At 38.5% G+C, this 20,270-nt stretch overlaps 1 protein-coding gene across 6 annotated transcripts in view; it reads right to left on the reverse strand.

Moving 5' to 3' along the window:
* PLPPR5 (phospholipid phosphatase related 5) overlaps window positions 1-20,270 on the reverse strand; it is a 120,613-nt gene that overhangs the window by 29,170 nt on the left and 71,173 nt on the right. For 4 of the 6 annotated variants that reach the window (XM_045064896.1, XM_004752536.3, XM_045064897.1 and 1 more), the window contains 2 exons: window positions 11,274-11,450; window positions 2,636-2,770 (listed from right to left, as the gene is read on the reverse strand). In XM_045064896.1, the coding sequence (XP_044920831.1) occupies window positions 2,636-2,770; window positions 11,274-11,450 (312 nt within the window). The remainder of the gene's footprint in view (window positions 1-2,635; window positions 2,771-11,273; window positions 11,451-20,270) is intronic. The other 2 variants (XM_004752537.3, XM_045064894.1) reach the window with 1 other exon arrangement.

Raw genomic sequence — 20,270 nt, forward strand, 5'->3', positions numbered from 1 at the left:
AAAAGGATCACTTTATATATAAAAGGATATAATGGTATATCAGGATATTTGGCAATGCTAGGAGGCTACTAAAGAATGCTTATACAAATAAACATGTCAAGAAAGAGAAGACAGTGATTATTGTTTGAGTTAACCTCAGAGGTGTATAAAATGAAGACTAATTACTACCCTGACCACTGTCTTCAAAATATGCCTAATACCTCTTCCTAAATTCTGTTGCTTTCTATTATTTCTTGAGTTTAAAAAGATCTAATTTTGTACATATTATTCAGTTTTAAACAAAATACATGTAACTGGAAATACCACATTGCATAACTTTGACGCTTATCGATGATGAGGACTTCCGCAAATCGCTTAAATACTTGGGAGTTTAGTTTTCTTAACTGTACGATGGAGACCCTTCGTGTAATCCGGCACCAGCGAAGCCACTGTGGAAAGGAGATGAAAACAATCCAATGGTTCAGAGAGGAAAGAAGTTTCTTTCTTTTTCAGAACCATGGAGAGCATGTCTGTGGACTGCTCCCTGAGCTCATCTAGGAACTAAGGCTGTCAAAGTGGATCCGTCATCTTAAAAAGTTAAAGATTGCTTTCAGTCAAACCTTTTCCACTTGATGAGAAGGGTGAGGACGGACAGAGAGACAAGGGATGAACCAGAGGCTGTACTGACCACTTCTGCTTATATCCCATTGGTCTAAACTTCGCTGCATGGTCACGCCTACCTGCAGTGGTCACGGGGAGATACAGACTATGGCTGGGCAGTGGCGGATGTAGCTAAAATTGGACTGGGGATTCAGTTACTAAAAGGAAGAAGGGGAGAAGGGATATGGGGGGACTACGAGCAGCATTTGCCACTATAATGACACCCAGCTTTAAAAACTGGTGTAAGGAATAAAGTTACACTTTCAGAGCACAGAAGTGTATTTGTGGAATTTATGTGAGCAATCTGGATCGCACTCGACATATATTGAATGAACATTAAAAGGCAGTTATTAATATTGTTATTATTATGATGAAGATTTAGTACCTCTATCCTCACTATAATCTTGAATTCCCTCCACAGTATCATGGTTAAGTGATAGTTTATTCTTGAATCCTTATTATAAAAGGATTTAAAAAAAAAAAACGGAAATTTCATTGTTTCTAAGGAAGGCATCTCATTTTGAGAAAGTTTTTCCTTCTTTCTAGACATTACTTGTCCTCTTACACCTTCTTTTCTTTCATCCTAATTGTAACCTCCGAGGTGCTGTTAGAACACATCGCATCGCTCTGCCATAAACAGTCCTTCAGATACGTATGGAACGTTATTGCTTCTTCCATGAGTTTTCTTTCTCTCTAATCATTTTTTATTCCTTCAACAGTTTTTCATAATCTATTGACTTTCAGTCCACTCCCTGTCCTGGGCACATGCATTTGTACGTTTAACAAATATTTGAGTACTGACTATTTTACCGATGCCCACCTCAAAACCATGTCACCAAGGGCAGAATACGGTGTTCCAAGGTAGTGTGAGCAGAGGAAACCATCAATCTCCTCATTCAGGATATTATTCTCCCTAAGTGGAACTTAAGATCATATAACTCTTGGCAGTTGTAACAGGCTGTTGACACATGCCAGATGGTAACCTGTTCTACCCTCTGATCCATTTTCATTTGTGTAGTTACCCTAAATGTACTCTCTCTTCCCTGAACTTCTTTTAAAATCCAAACCCAGAACATTTGCTTTATTTCTAGTTGTTAATTGTATCTAATCTCTCAAGAACTTTTGTTCTTTCAACCAATGTATTAATTATCCCCCACTAATTCACATCATCTAAGCTCCTGATAAGCATGTAATTGATCTCTTCATCTAATGTATTGATTAAAATGTGGGTATGGACAGGCCTGATGAGAAGCCTTTAATAACCCTCTGAGCAATCACTGAACTAATTACAAATGGGCATTGTTGCATCATCATTTAAGAAACATTACCCTCTCTAGTTCACAAGATAAGTTTGAGAAAAAAATCTCAGGAAAAGTTTTTGTTAAATACCTGGCTTGTGTGCTCATTGTCATGCCCAATGAAGCCTTGACCTGCCATTCAGAGTGCTACCTGGTCTGGCTCCATTCTGCCCAACCTGATCCTCAGGACCTCCCTGATTAGGAGAGCACGATTGCCATGATCTTTATATTAGGAGAGCATGCTGCCAGATTTTTATATAATGAGATTCAACAAAATTTATTGAGCCCTATTATGTACTAGGCATTATTCTAAACAGTTTCTCACATAAATAGAGGATGGGAAAAGTGGAATATATATGAAAAAAATGCATGTATTCTCAAATAAGACTACCTTATGATTTCACCCATGTGTGAGACCATGATTACACTATGTTCCTTATCTTAAAGTTATGGCAAAGTGCAGAACATATTCCATATATAGATACTCAGCTTTTAGCATGAGGTATTCAAAGAATTATTTTCAATGTGATATGCATTTTTCTAAGATGATGTCTTTAGTGACTAAATTCTTGCTAAATACCACATTAGATTCTAAATTTGTTTCAGTAAATCAAACATGACTGTGCACGAACTCTGAGGAATGATTATTCATTTGCTCTAGATAACAATCACAGTTGAGAATTTAAATTATGAATCACCTGTACAGATGTTACCTTTTCCAAGGGACTTTCTACTCGAGGAATGCTGATCATTGGCATCTGTGCCAGATTATCCATGTGTATATGTTCATTTTCTGGTTGTCTTCCTTTGAAATTATTTACCACACACACAACCTAAAATTTCAGGAGAAAAATGCAGTTGAAGCAAAGCCACACTCCCTGTGACTATGACCCTTTTAAGTAGCTTAATAAATCTAATCACAGAAATAAAGTATTCAAATTACTTAAGTATTACATATGTAACTTGACATCCAGTTTTATCTTACATAAATTTTAATAGTTATTCTGGTACAAATGTGTCAGAGAAAGTGTATCAAATAATGTGTAGCTCAGTTAATAATGACAATTTCATTATTCCAAAATTTTCATTAAATTAGATTGTAGTCAATGCTCAAACCAATCCTTAAGTAACATCATAGCTTTATAACAATTCGTAGCAAGCTAACATTTCTCTAATGTGGCGAACCTACAACTTAATTTAAATGCTAATTATTTCCCATTGCTTCAAGATCATTACATTCATAATAAACCCTCTACAATTGGCACTTTCCAATTTAGTAGCATCCCTTTAATTAACCTAGTTTGTTGTTTATTATTGTATCCCATGTATACTTGGCATTTCAACAATAGCTTACTGGGGCTACCAGCGAAATAGAAGACCTTTTACAAAAGGAAACTGACCCTTGTTTCAATTGATTATATCCCACAGGTGACAGCATTTGAGCTAAACCAGAGGTTCTCTACTGCAGGTTACAGAAAAATAAAGGCCCAGCACTGTTGAAAGTGCGTGTTCCTAAGCTCTCCCCTAACGATTTTGATTTTGTGGATGAAGGATGGGGCCTACAAGCTGACATTTTTTTGAAATACATTCCAGAAGCTTCTGAAGCAGGTGAATAATTACTTTAAGAAATAGTGAATTAAACAACACAGGAAAATTACTTGCTATTATTTGCTTATATTAAGCAGTGGAGAAGATATTCCTAAGCCTTCTTTTTCTGGATTTACAGTCTATTATCAAGCCAAAATAAAGAACTTACTTGCAGTTATAACCTAACATTCATTTTTTTAAAAGAATAAATGCTTAATATATAATTACACATTTACATTGTAGATTTTCACAAATGCTCCATTGGAAAGCCTTTTCTTTAGTAAGGCTCATTACTGAATATTTTCAAAGGCCAATTAGATCTTGGTTATTCTCCAGTTTTTAAATAAAATTTATACATCTGCAAAATAATAACACATACTATGAGACTTTATCTTAGAGAAAACATTGCCCTAGTCGTGGAATACTTATTATCTTTCCATTTCCATGAGTAATTACAGATCAGAAGCACAGATCAAAGCCTGATAATTTGACCCATCAACTTTATCATTGCCATCAAAAGCTTTAAAGTAAGGGATGGTACAGGCTTAGAGATGGGTACTTGATAAACCTAGCATCAAATGATGACCCTATATAAGACTAACAGTGATTGTCCTATAGAAAGGGTCAGTAAATTTTGGCCATAAGAGGCAGATAGTACATATTTTTGGTTTTGCTGGCATACAATCTTTGCAGCAGCTGTTCAATTCTGGTATTTTGGTGTGAAAATAGCCACAGACAATTTGTAAATGAACGGGCATGTCAGTGTTCCAATGCAAATTAAAAAAAAAAATAGATAGCAAGCCAAATTTCACCTAAGGGCTATAGTTTGCCAACTGACCACTGCCTAGAGTACAAAGGATATAATCAAGAATTTTAGCCAATAACAACATAACAAGTAAACAGTTTCCATGATCACTTCATGAAGTATACACACATATTTCCCTTTTCACTAATACTATAAATTAAGGAAAGTTTAGGCAGATGAAAAAATTATGACAAATTCTCATGAAGTAAAATTTGTTGAAATGAAATACCTATGTATGTACATAGACATATGGAAGTCATGAGATGAAAAAGAGTTCATCTAGAGTTAATATGGGATTCTGAAAGACTGTATCAGTTATCTCTTTGCCTTAATTGAGGGTTAGGACAACACCACTGAAGCAGTTGAGAATTCATAGGCAAACTATTTAAACACCTAACAGATAGTAGATATTCATTAAATAGTATCTATTAGCATAATGATTATTCTTCATTACTGTTATTATTTAAATTACCAGGGAGGAAATTGCCAAATCTTCCTTAGAACAATATTCAAATATTAAACAAGCCTTGCCTGCTAACATTCTTAAGTATGGAACTGATTTCCTATTAGAAAAATGCTCATGGCAGGGGGCAGGGGGTGTGCCTGGCTGGCTCAGCCAGTTAAGTGTCTGACTCCTGAGTTCAGCTCAGGTCATGATCTCAGGGTCATGGGATCAAGCCCTGCTTTGGGCTCCATGCTTAGCATGCAGTTTGCTTGTCTCTCTCCTGGCTCTCTCTCTCCCTCAATCGCTCTTTCTCTCAGATAAATAAATAAAACTTTAAAAAAGAAAAATGTTCATAGAAAAGCAAAAGGCTTGGTTTTTGATCCCCAGCCTTGTATGTTCTTGGACTGTCCTCCAGGTCTGAGTTTTCTCAATATTTAAGGGAAGAGGTTGCAATATTTTACCAAGTTAGGCCACTCTTTTGGTTGTCAAAGGTAGGAAAAATTTAACAAATGTTTCAAGTGAAACCCCAGATCTGCCTATCTTCTGATCCCGCTAAAAACCTTGTTTTTTTTTTGTTTTTTGTTTTTTTTTTTCTGGATCCTTTCAAGAAAACAGCTCCCACATATCCTCCCCCTAATTGCATAAGGCTGAAAACTTGGATTTATTCTTTATACTTCCTATACACAATCAGTCACTCAATTTGCTCTATTTTTCTTCCTAAAAATTTTGATTTCTCATATCTGCTTTCTTCTATGTCTAGTACCAACTCCAAAGACTAAGCAATCACCACCATTTGTCTGCATTCTCTAAAGTCTCCCTCCAATCCATTCTATAGTGACGAAAGAATGATCTTTCCAGAATGCAAATTGGGGGGCGCCTGGGTGGCTCAGTGGGTTAAGCCGCTGCCTTCGGCTCAGGTCGTGATCTCAGGGTCCTGGGATCGATTCCTGCATCGGGCTCTCTGCTCAGCGGGGAGCCTGCTTCCCTCTCTCTTTCTCTCTGCCTGCCTCTCCATCTACTTGTGATTTCTCTCTGTCAGATAAATAAATAAAATCTTAAAAAAAAAAAAAGAATGCAAATTGGATCATGTCACCCTTCCTCAAACGACTGTGGCTGGGCTCCCCTTTTCTCTAATAGTATAAACCCTGCCCACCTTTGCAGCCTTCCTTCTCTGTGCTTTCCTTTTTCTGCCTTTTGTTTGGAATAGTGAACTCCACTCTCTTTGTACACCATATATATCCTCCTCACCCGTGATATCTCATCTCAGTATCACTTCTTCACTGGCTTTCTCTGACCCCAGGCTGTTTTTTTTTGATCACATCAATCCCCGATGCTATTCACCAAAACATCTATTTCTAATGAAATTACACATCTGTTAGCATAATACTTTGGTTGATATGAATCTCTTCCTTAAAGAGCTTCCTTTTAAGCGCTATGAAAGCAGAGATGCTGTCTCTCTCTTTCTTTCTCTCTCTCTCTCTCTTTTTTTTTTTTTTTTGCTCACCATTATATTCCCAGTGCCACAGTGAATGGATAGACTAATGAATGAGCATGTGTCCAGGCCAAGTATTCTCAAATTTTCTGATGTTCCTATATAATTTAAAGTGACATGCCTCTGAAACATTCTATTTTTACATGAATGACTTTCATGTGCATAATTCTACCCTGTCCCACAAAAATGACACTAATAAGTCACCATTACATGTATAATTTTTGTGCTCTTTTGCCAGTGGTGATGATAAATTAATCTAATCTATTTGTGGTCATTTTCTCTCTTCACTTGTAGCAAGCAAAACATGTGTATTGTTTGGGGTTAAGTGCATAGGCTCTGGGGGTCAAACAGGGCTGAGCCTTAATGCCAGGCTCCCTGATTTATTCACCAGGAGCTTGAGCAAGCAAGTCAGTATAACTAGACCTGCTTCTTTTACCTGCAGAATGAGAACAATAATAACTACAACTCATCATGCTGTTGTGAGGACTGAGTTAACGTAGTAAAGACTACCCCAATAACTCTTACTGTTATTAACTCTTACTCTTACTGTTATTATTCATATGTAATATGATAACATGACCAATTCTTGCTACGGCTCAGTAACCTTGAACTACTCGACTAGACCCTGGGCATCTTTTTTGGAAACACTTTGAAGCATATATTTGTTAAGCATATATTTGTTGAATAATATTAACCAATCTACAACTATCATTCAACTAGTATTTGGTTTGTATTTTCTTAAGCATGGGGATTCTGTTCTCTGACTTTAAAGAAAATGTACATGGGATGAGTGTGATAAAGAGGATAGGATTTAATTCCTCATTAGAAAATAACAGGCCAAACTTTGAGGGCAGTGGAAATTCGGGAAAAATGGGAGAACCAGGTAATCAGGGACACTTCTTGGGCAAGTTGGGACTTGTCTGAGAAAAATCTCAGGTGCAAAAAGGATCTGAATAGTCGTCAAAGGTGAGGACCACGATATCCAGCACCTTCTCTGCACCACACACTCAACTGTATTTACGACCTATGGGACTTCACTTAAAACTGGAAAGAGCTCTGGGAAGTAGTAAAACAGTTCCCCACTCATTCATTCATTCATTCATTCATCCATCCATCAAGTATTTCTCGAGAATCACCTATCTACCAGACCCAGTACTTTGTACTGGGAATATTCCATGAAGAAAACATATAAATGCCTTCTCCATGCACAGCTTATATTCTGGTGGGTTTGACAGCAAAAAATAAATAAATAAATAAATAAATAAATAAATAAATAAATAAATATAATGTGTGGTATATTAAAAGTTGAAACATTCTATGGAGAAAAGTGAATAGGGAATGAGGAAGGGATTCCTTGGCGGGGGGGGGGGCGCATATTACATACAGGTAAGGGAGGCCTCCCTAGGTTAGAAAAAATGAGAAGACAAGTGACCTCTTCAAGGTCATCTACACAGCATGTGGTAAAAGCAGGATTCAAACCTAGGTTCATGTGGCTCCCAGACCCCTGTTTTGCTCTAAAAAATATACAGAGGATTGGGCATTCTGCTGGGGCAAGCATGAAGTCCGGACAGAACCTGTCTGTGAGGGAAAGGAAATTGGGTTGATGTGCAGTATAGGATTCCTCTGCAAGGAGAGAAAATACACTTGGATGGGAAGGTGCAGCCAGATTACTGACGATCCCAGAAGCCCAGTGGATGTATTTGGGCTTAACGCAGCAGGAATGAACTTCGTTTTGTTTTGTCTTGTTATTAGCAGCGGATTATGTTCCAAAGAAGAGAGAGGCAGAATGGGAGGTGTTTGGAGGAAGTGAGAAAGAAGGCAGTTAGGAACCGAGAGATAGAAGAAAGAGAAAAAGCACTGATCTCGAAAATTGAGTACAGTCCCAACAGTACACATGTTGGTCAGAATGGCCAAGAAATGAAACGTAGAGGAGACATTTTGTAGTGGAAATAAACTGGGACCAGATGAATCGCCCGGTGTGGGAGATGAGCAAGAAGAATGAGTCAAAGGCAGATTCTAGACATTGGGTCTGGGTGACTGGGGGATGTGGATGCCTTCAACCAAGACATGGAGTCTTGGAGTCAGTTAGTGCTCATTCTATTCTGGAACCATTTCAGAGTTCTGCACATGGTGCAAGATAATTGGAGACACCCCAGGATATTGCCAGCCAGAGCCGGAGTTGCTGCTCAGAATAAATGTCCTCCTCACCCAAATGAGAAGCCCGGGAACCATCATGGATTGCTCCCTCTCCTTCGCCTGTCATCCCCAGTGTGCCATACAAACTCCAAACCTTCCATCTCCACAAACCTCCCGGATATCCTCCCTCTGTTTCTGCCCATGGAGGCCTGATTCGGGACATCTTATTTCCCTGGTTCTGCACAACTTGCCCCCTCTACCCTCACCTGGAGTTTCACATTCCAGCAAACCTGTTTTCAAAACAGATTGTATCATAGAGGAAAAGGGGCTGAAAGGAATCAAACTTTCAGTCCTCCACGTGTCCATTTGTTGAACATACACCATTTCATTTAAACTTTTAAGTCCTTAGAAGCTTTAAAGGAGGCTGTTATTAGCCTCATTTAATGAGGAAGAATCTGAGGCTCAGGAAGGTACATTGGTAACGGCCCAAATGAGGTAAACTGCATAATGCCATGCACGGAGTAAATAAAGAAGCTGAGATTCAACCAGTTTTAACTCACTCGAACTCTGACAAGGGCTCTCAAATCCCCGGCATTGCAAAGAAAAAAGCTCAGATCATTGTAAGCTACAAGGCCATTCAGGATAATTACCCCTGTGTTCTACTTCCCACTCTTGTCACTCACGCTGGATGACTCGTGCCGTTCCACAATGCCACTCCCCCACGTGAACATGCTGTGCCCAAGCCTACAATACACTAAGGCTCCATAAACGCCAATTTAATGAAGCATTCTATATTGCTTCTGCACACTGTGCTCTTTGCCCCTCATTCCTTATGCCCCCACCTTCGACCTTCCTGCTTTACAAACCTTTCAAGTTTACGTATCTCCTTTCTGACTGTCCCTAATCCCAACGGGATCTCCTGAGTCTATGAACTGATATCATTACATTTAACCTTCTATAAAACTCTTTCTATCTTGTGACCTATTTAAGTAGATGGACTGTGTGTCTTTTTCATGTGATTTAATCCCCAGCACCAAGCACCGTGCCTGGATTCTAACAGGGGCTCAGTAAATGTTTCTGTTACGAAAGAAGAGAGGAATGGACTCATGGAGGGAATAACCTCTTATTGTCTGACCCCTGAACCGGACTGTAACTCCCACAGGAGACAGATCATGTTTATCTGAGCCTCCTCACAGCCCCAGTCCTTGGCACAGTGCCGGAACCTGCAGGCACTCACACTCAGAAGTGGTCATGCATGAGTGCACGGATGTTTGTTGAGTTATTACATTTAAGGCATTATCTTCATGGGACCTTTCATAAGGTCATTTTCCAGGTGGATGAGAATGTCTGAGGGGCCACTGTGGAGTGTTCTGAATATATGCAATCAGAGGGGCTCCAGCCCAAGGGGAACCCAGGGTCTCGCTCCTTCACCACCTGGTTCTCAGATGAGGAAGTGACTGGGAGGAAACTAGCCTGCTAGATTTGGGCTTGCAGGGGGTCATGATGTTCAGGGGAAGTGAAGACAAGTCGGCCACAGCCACAGGAAGATGAGTAGGAAGACTGATGAGGCAGATGCCAGTGAAGAGGTTTTGGACCCATGCAGCTGAAACCGAGTTACATCTGACACTAGTGCTTTGAAATTTATTTATTTATTTATTTTTAGTGCTTTGAAATTTTAACTTTTGGGAGTTCTTCTCTTAGGGTAAGGTGTTTGTCTTGTTTTGTCTTGTCTTGTCTTGTTTTGTTTTAAATGTTTCGATCCGCTTCATCTGCAGTGAGTGAAAGAAAGGAAGAGGCTCTGGCTCGAGTCTGAGCCCCAGTTTTCCCGGGGCCATAAGATATCTGTGGGAGAGAGGTGGGGGTGAGCCTAAGTCTCCCAGGCATCTAGCAAACCAGAGGGAGTGACATCAGGAAGAAAAGCAGCACAGAGCCTGGGGCAGGGATGAGGTCATAGTCGGTCAGCACCCTACCACAAGAGGTCCTACAAAACAGGGCCTGTTTAAAATGCCCGGCACACAAATGGTTCGCTGGACAGGTCCATGCAAGTTTTTGCTTACTGGTTAGGAACTAGGGAAAGGAGCCGAAGAAGGGAAGTTGAGCATGAGAAGCAATTTAAATGTAATCAAAATGGAAATAAAGTGTTTTTTCCTATTATAATGTGTCAAAGCAAAAATGTGTTTTGATGTATGGTTTACACATTTTCCATCTGGGTTAAATGTTATGTACTCATACTTATAATGGATTGATTATTTCTAAAGCCAGGCTAAAATATATTTTCCAACAACCAAAACCTGTAGTAATAATCCAAGGATATTTTATAAAAGGGATAGAGATAGCATGCTCACTTCATTAGAAATCACTACGAATGCTCTTCATCTCCTAGCAAAATCTGACTTGAGGTGGTATTGTCTTGGAAACCACCCATGAAGTCTTAGTTACTGAAGGGAACGAGTTCATCTCTCAAAGCACAGTGACATGGCGGTTCATGGAGGGTATTACGCTGAGGCACTGGGATAATCTGGGATGCTCTAGATACTCTGGGATGAAAAGTGACCCCAGGAAATTTTTAAAATATCCAACTAACCCAGTCTTAAAAACCATCCAAGGAAAACTGAGTGTTTTTGCCCATTTCCATTTAATATGAAAATATTCTGTTCACCTTTATGTGTAGAATTTACATATTTTTCACCCCCAAATTTGACTTTAGGCAGAATAAATGAAGAAGGTGAAAGAAATGAATGACTTAAAATGTACATAGTATCATTTGACACACTACATTTAGGGAAACCTGGCAATTCACACTTGTATTCTCATCGGTGATTATAGAAGTTAATTAAAAATGCAGCAAAATCCAGATAAATTTGTACTTACCAGAAATACTGCTATAGATATTCCAACCAGAAAGCCTGCTATCACATCCGACCAATGATTTCGATATTCTGCTACTCTGTTGAGTCCAGTAAGAAAGGCCAAACACATTAAGCCCAAACATAAAACGGGCTTAGCAAGTCTTGTTCCTTTAGCTTTGATTGTGTTGGTAATGTACATCTGAAACATTAAATGAAAAATACAACTTTTCATGAAGGTACTTTCTTAATATATATCTGATATACTTGTATATTGTACACACATATATTTATAGACATATCTATGCCTACAGGGTTCAAATAATTAACTGTAGTTAAGAATATTTTGAAGGAACTTTCTTAGAAGTAGAATTTTAAAAAGGTGATTATTTAATTTTACATACCTGATATTTTCTGATGGCCAATTCTTATTAATATGAATCATCTAGAAACACTGAGCACTGACATTCCAACTGATTTTTAACTTTTAATGTACCTACTGAAATATTAATATTTAACTATTAATGTACCTATTGCTTTATCTGAATTGACATCTTAGATCACTACTGTTAGAAGGGGCAAACCAATGAAGGCACATTTGGAATGCTTGTATTTTTGTATGCCATATTGGGAGGATGGAGAATTGATAAGTCAGAACTTGTGACGATAGCTGTAAAAAATAAAATAAAGTTGATTTTCACTGAACAGACAGTGCTTTGAAGAAAGAATTTGAGGTTGAGTGCAGTGACAAGGTTTGCTTTTATGTTGTTTCAGAAATTGTGAAATTACTTTGTTTTAATTAAATTTTATCAGCCAGAATTAGGACAACAAAAAAACTTAACAATCAGGGAAAATGTCTTCTTAAAACAAACAATGAACAGATACCTACATTTTTGGTGTCTTCACATATGCTAATGAAGAGGATATAGTGCCAACTGACTGCCTAAATGAAATGTCCCCACACTGGGAGCCACCACGCTCAAAAATAATTTGGTCTTTCTTCCACTCTGATTTATTCTACTGCTCAGTTGTTGATAATTTAAACTTATGTTACAACATAAGCAAAGCTGTTGACTGCAAGGGGAATGTGTCAGTTAATATATCAAGTCATTAGTAAAGTAATTATAAAGGAGGTGGCTTTGACAGTCCAATACGTTTTTATGGTATTAATGTCAGTGGGTATCTAACGTTGATGACACGCTTTGAAAAAAATACTTAAAAATGCATTTAATCACTTGCCTATTGCACTGTGTTGAATTAAAAAAAAAAAAAAATTGCCTGAGAGATTAAACCAAAAATCACCGCTCAAGTTTTTCCTTCACAGCAGCCATTTCAGAATACTATGAAATTTAGTGATTATCTCCACCCCCCCACCCCCCCACTCCCCTCAGCCACACACACACCTTTTTTCCTCCTGGGCCAAGTTTGCAGTCCTGTTAGCTGCCAGAAGAGGATGCATGAATATTTAAACAGCCCATGTGATACAAAGCTTCTATCTATCCAAGTTCTAGCCCTTTGCCATCTCTCTCATGTCCCAAAAATCTAGGGCGGCGGGGCGGGGGCGGGGTGGGGGGAGCTGAATTGTTTCACCTTTGGCCTGTGACCTTCGGAGCTGGGGCTGGGTACTCTAAGTCTGGGTGTGGCAGAGCTGAATAATTTCAGTGACGAAGGATAAGTAGACATAAGGGTGAAACAAGAAGAGATGAGAGAGAGAAAATGCTGTTTCTGCCATTCTGAGAGAAGGTGTTAAAGAGCTCTGCCCACACGAATAACAAGGCAGGGATATCACACCATTTCAGGTTGCCACGGATGCATGTAATGGAGTAATCCCTTATCTGACTAGTGCCTATGAATAGGAAGTGAAATTGGGGCTGCTTGTGAGGTTTTCTTTAACACAGCTATAACGTTGATTAATTCTGGCTTTTGCATTTCTTCACATCTGTCAGAACTCTAAACATACCCTGTCCTTATTAAGAGAAAATAAATGTGGGATGATAATTGAAGAGTATTAATATTACTAATATTCATTACAGCTATGATTTAGTGAGTGATCGCTGTTCAAGGCAATATTCTAAGTATCTTATGTTAATTACCTTATTAAAGTCTCCAAATAGCCATATAAGTCAGATCTCATCATTACCTTCATTTTGTAGATGAAAAAAACTGAATCAAGGTAAAGCTCATTATGAAGAAACACAATTTGGCTGTTGGGAGTGGTACTGTTGAAAATGGAAAGATGTAAATGAGAAGTAAAGCACCTCTTAATCTCTCTCTCTGTCTTCACTGATTTCTTGCATGGAGGAAACAGCCCATGGACATAAGCTGCATATCAGCGAATACAAGAGAGTGGAAATCAGAGGAGGAACAAGGCTGCCGTAATATCATAGGGTGAAGCCACATTAATTCTCTGCTATTAGGGAGGAATAAGAAGTAACGGAAGTATGGTCTCTCTCTGTGTGGACAATCTCTCACAGAATCTATCTGGTTTTGGAAAGCATTCCCCCCTCATCCTCAAAGGGCATCTCAGATACTTGTCCCAGTTGTGTAGACTTAGAGTAATCTATAAGCTTGGGTGATGACTCTGAGGTTTCTTTTGAATGTTTGCTCCAGTTGCACTAATGACCCAAACATTGGTTATAAGGACTCCAAAGATGTAGTCTGGCTACAGTGCAGACTCATGAAGAAGCTTCCGTATGAGGAATAGACTGGGATTTGGCTCTTCCTTCACCAGATCCCCACTTAATGTCCAGACCCAGAAAGGAAGATGATTGAATTTTAAGGGTTATGTAAAAAGAGTGACATTTGTTCAAATACATTCAATTTTAAGGTGGATCATAGCATGTTTTGTAATATATTTTTCTAGAGCATAATCAGTTGCATGGATGTCACAAAAGAAAAATTAGAGAGTTTTCACTTATACTCGACAACTCTTGGGTACTTTATGAATATAAGTGCCTTTTAACCAGTCTAATTGTGTTATTCTTACAGAAAGTCTATTATTCCTAATTTGCAGGAGAGGAAATTACAGCGTAAGAATCTATTAAGCAAGTTGGGTACAGTACAGAAATTGATTATTTATGCTCTCTTGGTTTTTAATTCACTTATGAAACCATCTAGGTTAACCAGATGTCAAAATGTAGCTAAAATAAAACAAACAGAAGAGTGTATGTTTTGAGCAAGATCATATCCACTCAGTCCTCAAGGGTCAGTGGATGCTCACTACCTTCCAGAACCCTCTCATTATTTAACCTTTGTTAGCGGTCCCCGTCCACCCATTCCGTGAGCATTTATCAGCACAAAGATGCAGAAACCAAAGCTGATCGGCCGCTGTCCACTAACTGTCTGGTATATGTTCTTTTACACTTTTCTCCTTGTTTATACAAATATATACAGCAACTAACATACACCTAAAGGGGTTTTGCTTATTTGTTTGCTTTTACTAAAGTGTAATCACCATGCCCATGTTCTTCAGAAGCGTGAATTGATTCACCTGTGATAATAAACATCCATCTGCTGTCTAAGTTGAGAAAGCACCGTATGATTTTAAAATACTAATTATATAAGTAAATAAAAATAAAAACAAACATTTGTGTTTGTTAAGCACTGACTATACACCTGAAACTGTTTCTCTAAGAGGAGACATCTAAAGTGAGATCCAGGAGAAGGAGTCTGAGAGTTCCCAGCAAAGGGAAGTGGTGGGGGAATGACTACTGAATTCTGTCAAATGCTTTTCCTGCGGCTACTGAGATGATTATACTGCTTTAAGCTTTTGCCACACAAATTGTCTGGCATATGTATTTGTTTACCTGCTATTGTCTTTCTCCTCCGTGTCTATCTCACAGTGCCTGGAGCAATACCTGGTACAGGGCAGGCACCTATGATGGGAAGAACACAGCTCCCTAACGATGTCCATGCGCCAATCCTATGAAACAGAAGAAGAGTGCCCCAAGCCAAAGAATTCACACAGACTCTAGAAGCTGTGAAAATCCAAGAATGAATTCTCCCCTAGAGCCTCCAGAAGAGAGGTAACTGGGCTGACCCTTGATTTTATCCTAGTGAGACCCATGCTGGATTTCAGAACAGCAGAACTGCAAGATCGTAAATTTTAAGCCACCAGGTGTGTGGTAATCTGTCATGGTGTTAAAAGAAAACCACTACCTTCAATCAATATGGGCTCAGCGTGTGAATAAAGAAACATTCTGGGATTTGTAAAACTGGTCCAATGGAGGAGGTAACTGTGGCCTAGTGATTAGCGCATCCACTTTGCAATCAGTAAGATCCGGTTTAGTTCTTAGCTCTGCCGCTCACGTAGACAAGTTATCCAATATTTAAGCCTCGGTCTCCTTCTGTATAAAATGTAAATGATCACCAAAGCATCATTGCACAGTACTGGAAGGACTAAAGACACAAGATAGGGGAAGTTCTCAGTACAGAGCTTGGCTCACAGTAAGTGCCTGGTAACTGCAAGGGTTAAGTCGGCGCCAGGCCGAAGAACACGGAAGTCCGGGACCTACAGCGCTGCATGATCATGAAGAGGGCGCCTGGTGAGTGGGGATTATTAGGTACGTGGTGGCGTCATGGCCGAGCATGCGGAGAACTTGGTTCCTTCGCTTGTTTCTAGGCTCCTTTCACCTTTTCCTTATGCCATTTTGTAGCTTTTGTTTTCTTTCTTCTAAGTTCTCTGTCTAAAGACAGCCACTAATTGTTTATTTGCAGTCTGTTTGTTGCCCTCTACTCTTATGCTTTGGCTCTTCTTTCCTACAGACAAAATGACCTCAATTCCACCCATCAGTATGGAAATAACTCAGTGGCCAGATTCCTCAGCAACACGACATTCCGGTGCTTTTGACGTACTGTAGTCCTCCTCCCAAAATGTAGAGTCCAAAACAGAGATATGGTCAGGGGTGCATATCTCCTGACCAGGTGAGGGTATAACTTACTTTTCTGGATTGCACCTTATGGTCTTACTCATGGATCTGTATATTATAATTTGGTTAGGAATGGATCATCTTTAAGCTGATTTCCAGGTTTTGACTATTTTGATTAATACAGCCTAAAAAAGGAATAGGTTTTTTGGTTTTTGTTTTTCAATAACTACATAGCAGTACTGGTCAGAGTGTTTGTGACTTCCTCTCATGGAGTGATGCCCTAGCAAGTTCCCCTACTTTGGACTCCCAGGATTACTCAAAAAGTCAAACTTCTTAATTATTTTCAAATTAATATTTCACCCTGCCAATGCCATTTTGAACTTTTATGATGACATCTATTATCTTTGTTCTTTCTCTGAGCTTCTTGTTAACTCTACACAGCATCAAAGATAGAACTTCATGGCACTCTAGTAGAGATTTATTTGCAAGTTGGTATGGACACACTGAGCACTATCTTTTAGGTTCATTTATTAAGCCAGCTGCACAGTGTCCTGAATGTCTTACTGTTGTATCCATACTTATTTACACTCATAGAGTTGTCAAATAGCAATGTAAAGGTGTCTGATAAGGTGTGTCACAGAATGGTGATGGGAGGTAATACAACAGAGGAAAGACCATAGACTTTGTACCAGACAGATTTGTGTTCACATAATTCAGACCTTTCAGGGCTATGAGAGGGGAGTGCAATAAACAGTAGTATATTGAAGTCATAATTTTTATATACTGCAATCTAGATTGTATAAAGCACGCAGCTACTTTATTTTCCATAACTGATCTAAACTCCATCATGAGCATCCATCCAAGACTGAACAGGAACAGAATAGGGGAGGGAGGAATGTTTAATAAACCATCGGTTCTTTTCTCAATTTCTCACTCTTCCCCTTCTGGCAAAATGGCACTGGAGTCCAGTTGGCGGTCTGCCCAAGTGGAGAGGCAACCTCAGAGCAGCCACAGGTCTGTCTTACAGTGTGGCCTCTTCATTTTTGCTGGCTTCCACAGCCCTGTGCTTCTCCCACGTGGTCTCCCCTGGGTGCTCTGCTGACAATCACTGTTGAATGTCCTTGTGAACCCAATGCTGACTTGTTCCATCGAGGCTCACATGCTGTAAAATTCCTCTGAATCTCCCGCACATCTTCCTGCCAGCCCCAGGTGCGCTGCCTGTTCTCTCCAGCTCTGCTGTAGGGTCCCCTGGTTCCCATTACACTCATCTCTGCTGCCTGCCCTACCTGCTCTTGGGGTGCCCTGAGGTTGAATTCTTCCAATTGCAAGATGGAAATGACGTAAAGGCCACTTATCTTCTACTTTCTTTTCAAATTCTATGCAGTTTCTATTATCTGGTGACTGATTTCCTTCTCAGAGATCCTCACTCGGGTGCTCAGTCAGATGATCACATCTGCCATTCTGGTCTTTGCTCTCCTCCAATCTTCCCACTCCCTAGGCCCAGAAATGCACCTTCTCCTCCCTTAGGTTGACGGTTCCACCTCTTACATTAGATCTTGTGTTCTCTGTAATACTGGCTCATGATAGTCAAATCTTTAACTTTTGCTTTTGGTACGTAAAGGTAGTTTTGGGGTTTAGAAATTCCCATTCTCTTTTGACAAAAAGAGATTTGATTATTAAAACTAAATAGTGTCTTCTTTTTGGACAGATACTGGCTCATCGCTTTCCTACCCACCCTTGACTGAGGTATAATTTGCAAATAATAATTTTGTTATGTATACATATTGTTAAGTAATCACCACAATCAAACTAATTAATATATCCATTTCTTCACAGAGTTATCATTTTGTGTGTATGTGTGTGAGACCATTTAGGACACACCTGCTCTCTTAACAAATTTTAAGTATGCAATACAGTATTGTTAACTATAGTCACATTGCGGAACGTTAAATCTCTGCGAGGTAAATATACTACATATACAATGGAACACTATTCTGCCTTAAAAAAAAAATAGGAAATACTACTATTTTTGACAACATGGATGAACCTGAAGGACATTATGGTAAGTGAAATAGCCAGGCACAGAAAGAAAATACTGCATGATCTCTCTATGTAGAATCTAAAATAGTCAAAATCATAGAAGCAGAGAATAGAGAGTGATAGTTGCCAGGAACTGGGGAAAAGGGAGATGGGGAGATGACAGCCCTTCTTTTATGGACCACCCTTCTCTAAGGCAAATGAATAACAGATGAGAAATCCTAGAGCTATGTTGTCCAATGGTAGCCACTAGCTAGTACAGCAAGTGACCATTTGAAATGTAGTTAGTGGAAACAAGGGATTCAATTTTTTAATTTTATTTAACTTTAGTTAATTCAAATTTCGAAACTAGTGTTTGACTTGATTATTAGAAACATTTTAAATATGTTTGGAACAAATTAGGTATGTGTGTCTAGTTTTTACACTGTGAATTCTATGAAGCCTAAATACAGATAAAGTATTTCAGATGAAAATTTAGTTTCCATCTGAGATGTAATGCAAGTGTCAAATAAACACACTGGATTTCAAAAACTTTGCCAAGAAAGGAATGCAAAATTAATAATTTTATGTTGATACATGTTGAATTGGTAATATTCTAGATATGTTCAGTCATATGAAATAGATTTTAAAATTAATCTCACCATTTTTTAAGCTTCTTTAATGTGACTACTGAAAAATTAAAAATCATATATGTGGCTCATTTTATGTTTCTATTGGATAATCTAAATAATCTCTTTGGTAATGCTGACCTAAATAAGAGCATCATGATAGAAAGGGAATGAAAAATATATCACTTAATCGGGAAAAAAAATTGCAGGCATTTCACCATTTATTGCTATTTCTTAATTTAATTATTATATTGGTTGGAGTTGGGTATTGAACCTAAAAGCATTTTTGGGGTACCTGGGCTTTATCAGACAACAGTTATCTATATCTTTATATCTATATTTATCTTTTACATCTATTCACATTACAGTTTAAATAACACATAATGTGATAAAGTGATATTTTGGACTTATTTTGAATTTTCAGAGTCAGTCTACTTTTTTCAGGTTCTATTGATCATAACATCTACTTTTCAACATTTGACTTCATCAAAGTTAAACATTTTTTTTGTATTTTACTGACAGTCATTAGGTGCTCAGGAGATTCCGCACGTAGTTACTGTAAACCAAGAGGAAAAGCTCAAAATAAGAGTTTAATATTTTGGGTTAAAATGTCAACCCAGCTTTCATTAGTTCTGTGACTTTAGCCAAATAACTTATCTGCGTCTTATTTTTATAACATTTAAAAAATTAAAATGGCAGTAATAGTTTGTGGGATTTGGCTCAAGAAATTACACAAGGAATGCAAATTTTGGCACCAGGAAGATTTTTGTTTATTTTGTTACTTGAATCCATTTAAGGGATTAAAAAGAGATTATTTAGATTAAAACTATATATTTTCTGGGAGAACCAATACAATCAGTTGCCTAGCATGTGGGTATGGGGATAAAGGTCCTTAAGCATACTGTAGCTAAAAAATGAAGGGAAGTTATCCATTTCCTTACAATATACTTAGTGGATCCCTAACAAAAGATTACATAATCATGAACACAGAATTTATCATGTAGTTGATGTCCTTGAATGGGCAACAGTAGGGAGTCACAAATGTGATGTGAGTAACAACACCCTCAGTGTTCAGGACCAGCTGGTACATGCAGTTAAGATCTGAATATGCTCAGTGACTCAGCTGCCCTCAGCACAATGGCCAATTGATGGTTTGGTTGTAAATAACAGCTCCTTCATCACTGACACATTTACCTTATCCCTGAAGTGCAGCCGTGGCTGATTGAACATGGAGCCCATTTCTCTCCAGTGTGACCCTCCCCCTACATCCCCAGAAATGTATTGTATGCGTGGCCCTTCATCTTTCAGCTAGCAAAATCAAAACACTTTGACTTGACATTTTCTCGGTCTAAAATCAAGAACCACACACAGTCACCATTTAACATTTGTTTTCCATATACCAGATAAAAAGTAAAATAATACTTAGATAAAGACAGGCTGTCATAAAAAAAAAAAAAGATAAGCGGTTATCTTTTTTTCTGATTGTGATACAAGGAAAAGAAAAACTAT

This window comes from Mustela putorius, unplaced genomic scaffold (genome assembly GCF_011764305.1).
Source record: "Mustela putorius furo isolate JIRA1106 unplaced genomic scaffold, ASM1176430v1.1 tig00003853_pilon_pilon_pilon, whole genome shotgun sequence".
In the NCBI taxonomy this organism is placed as follows: Eukaryota; Metazoa; Chordata; class Mammalia; order Carnivora; family Mustelidae; genus Mustela; species Mustela putorius.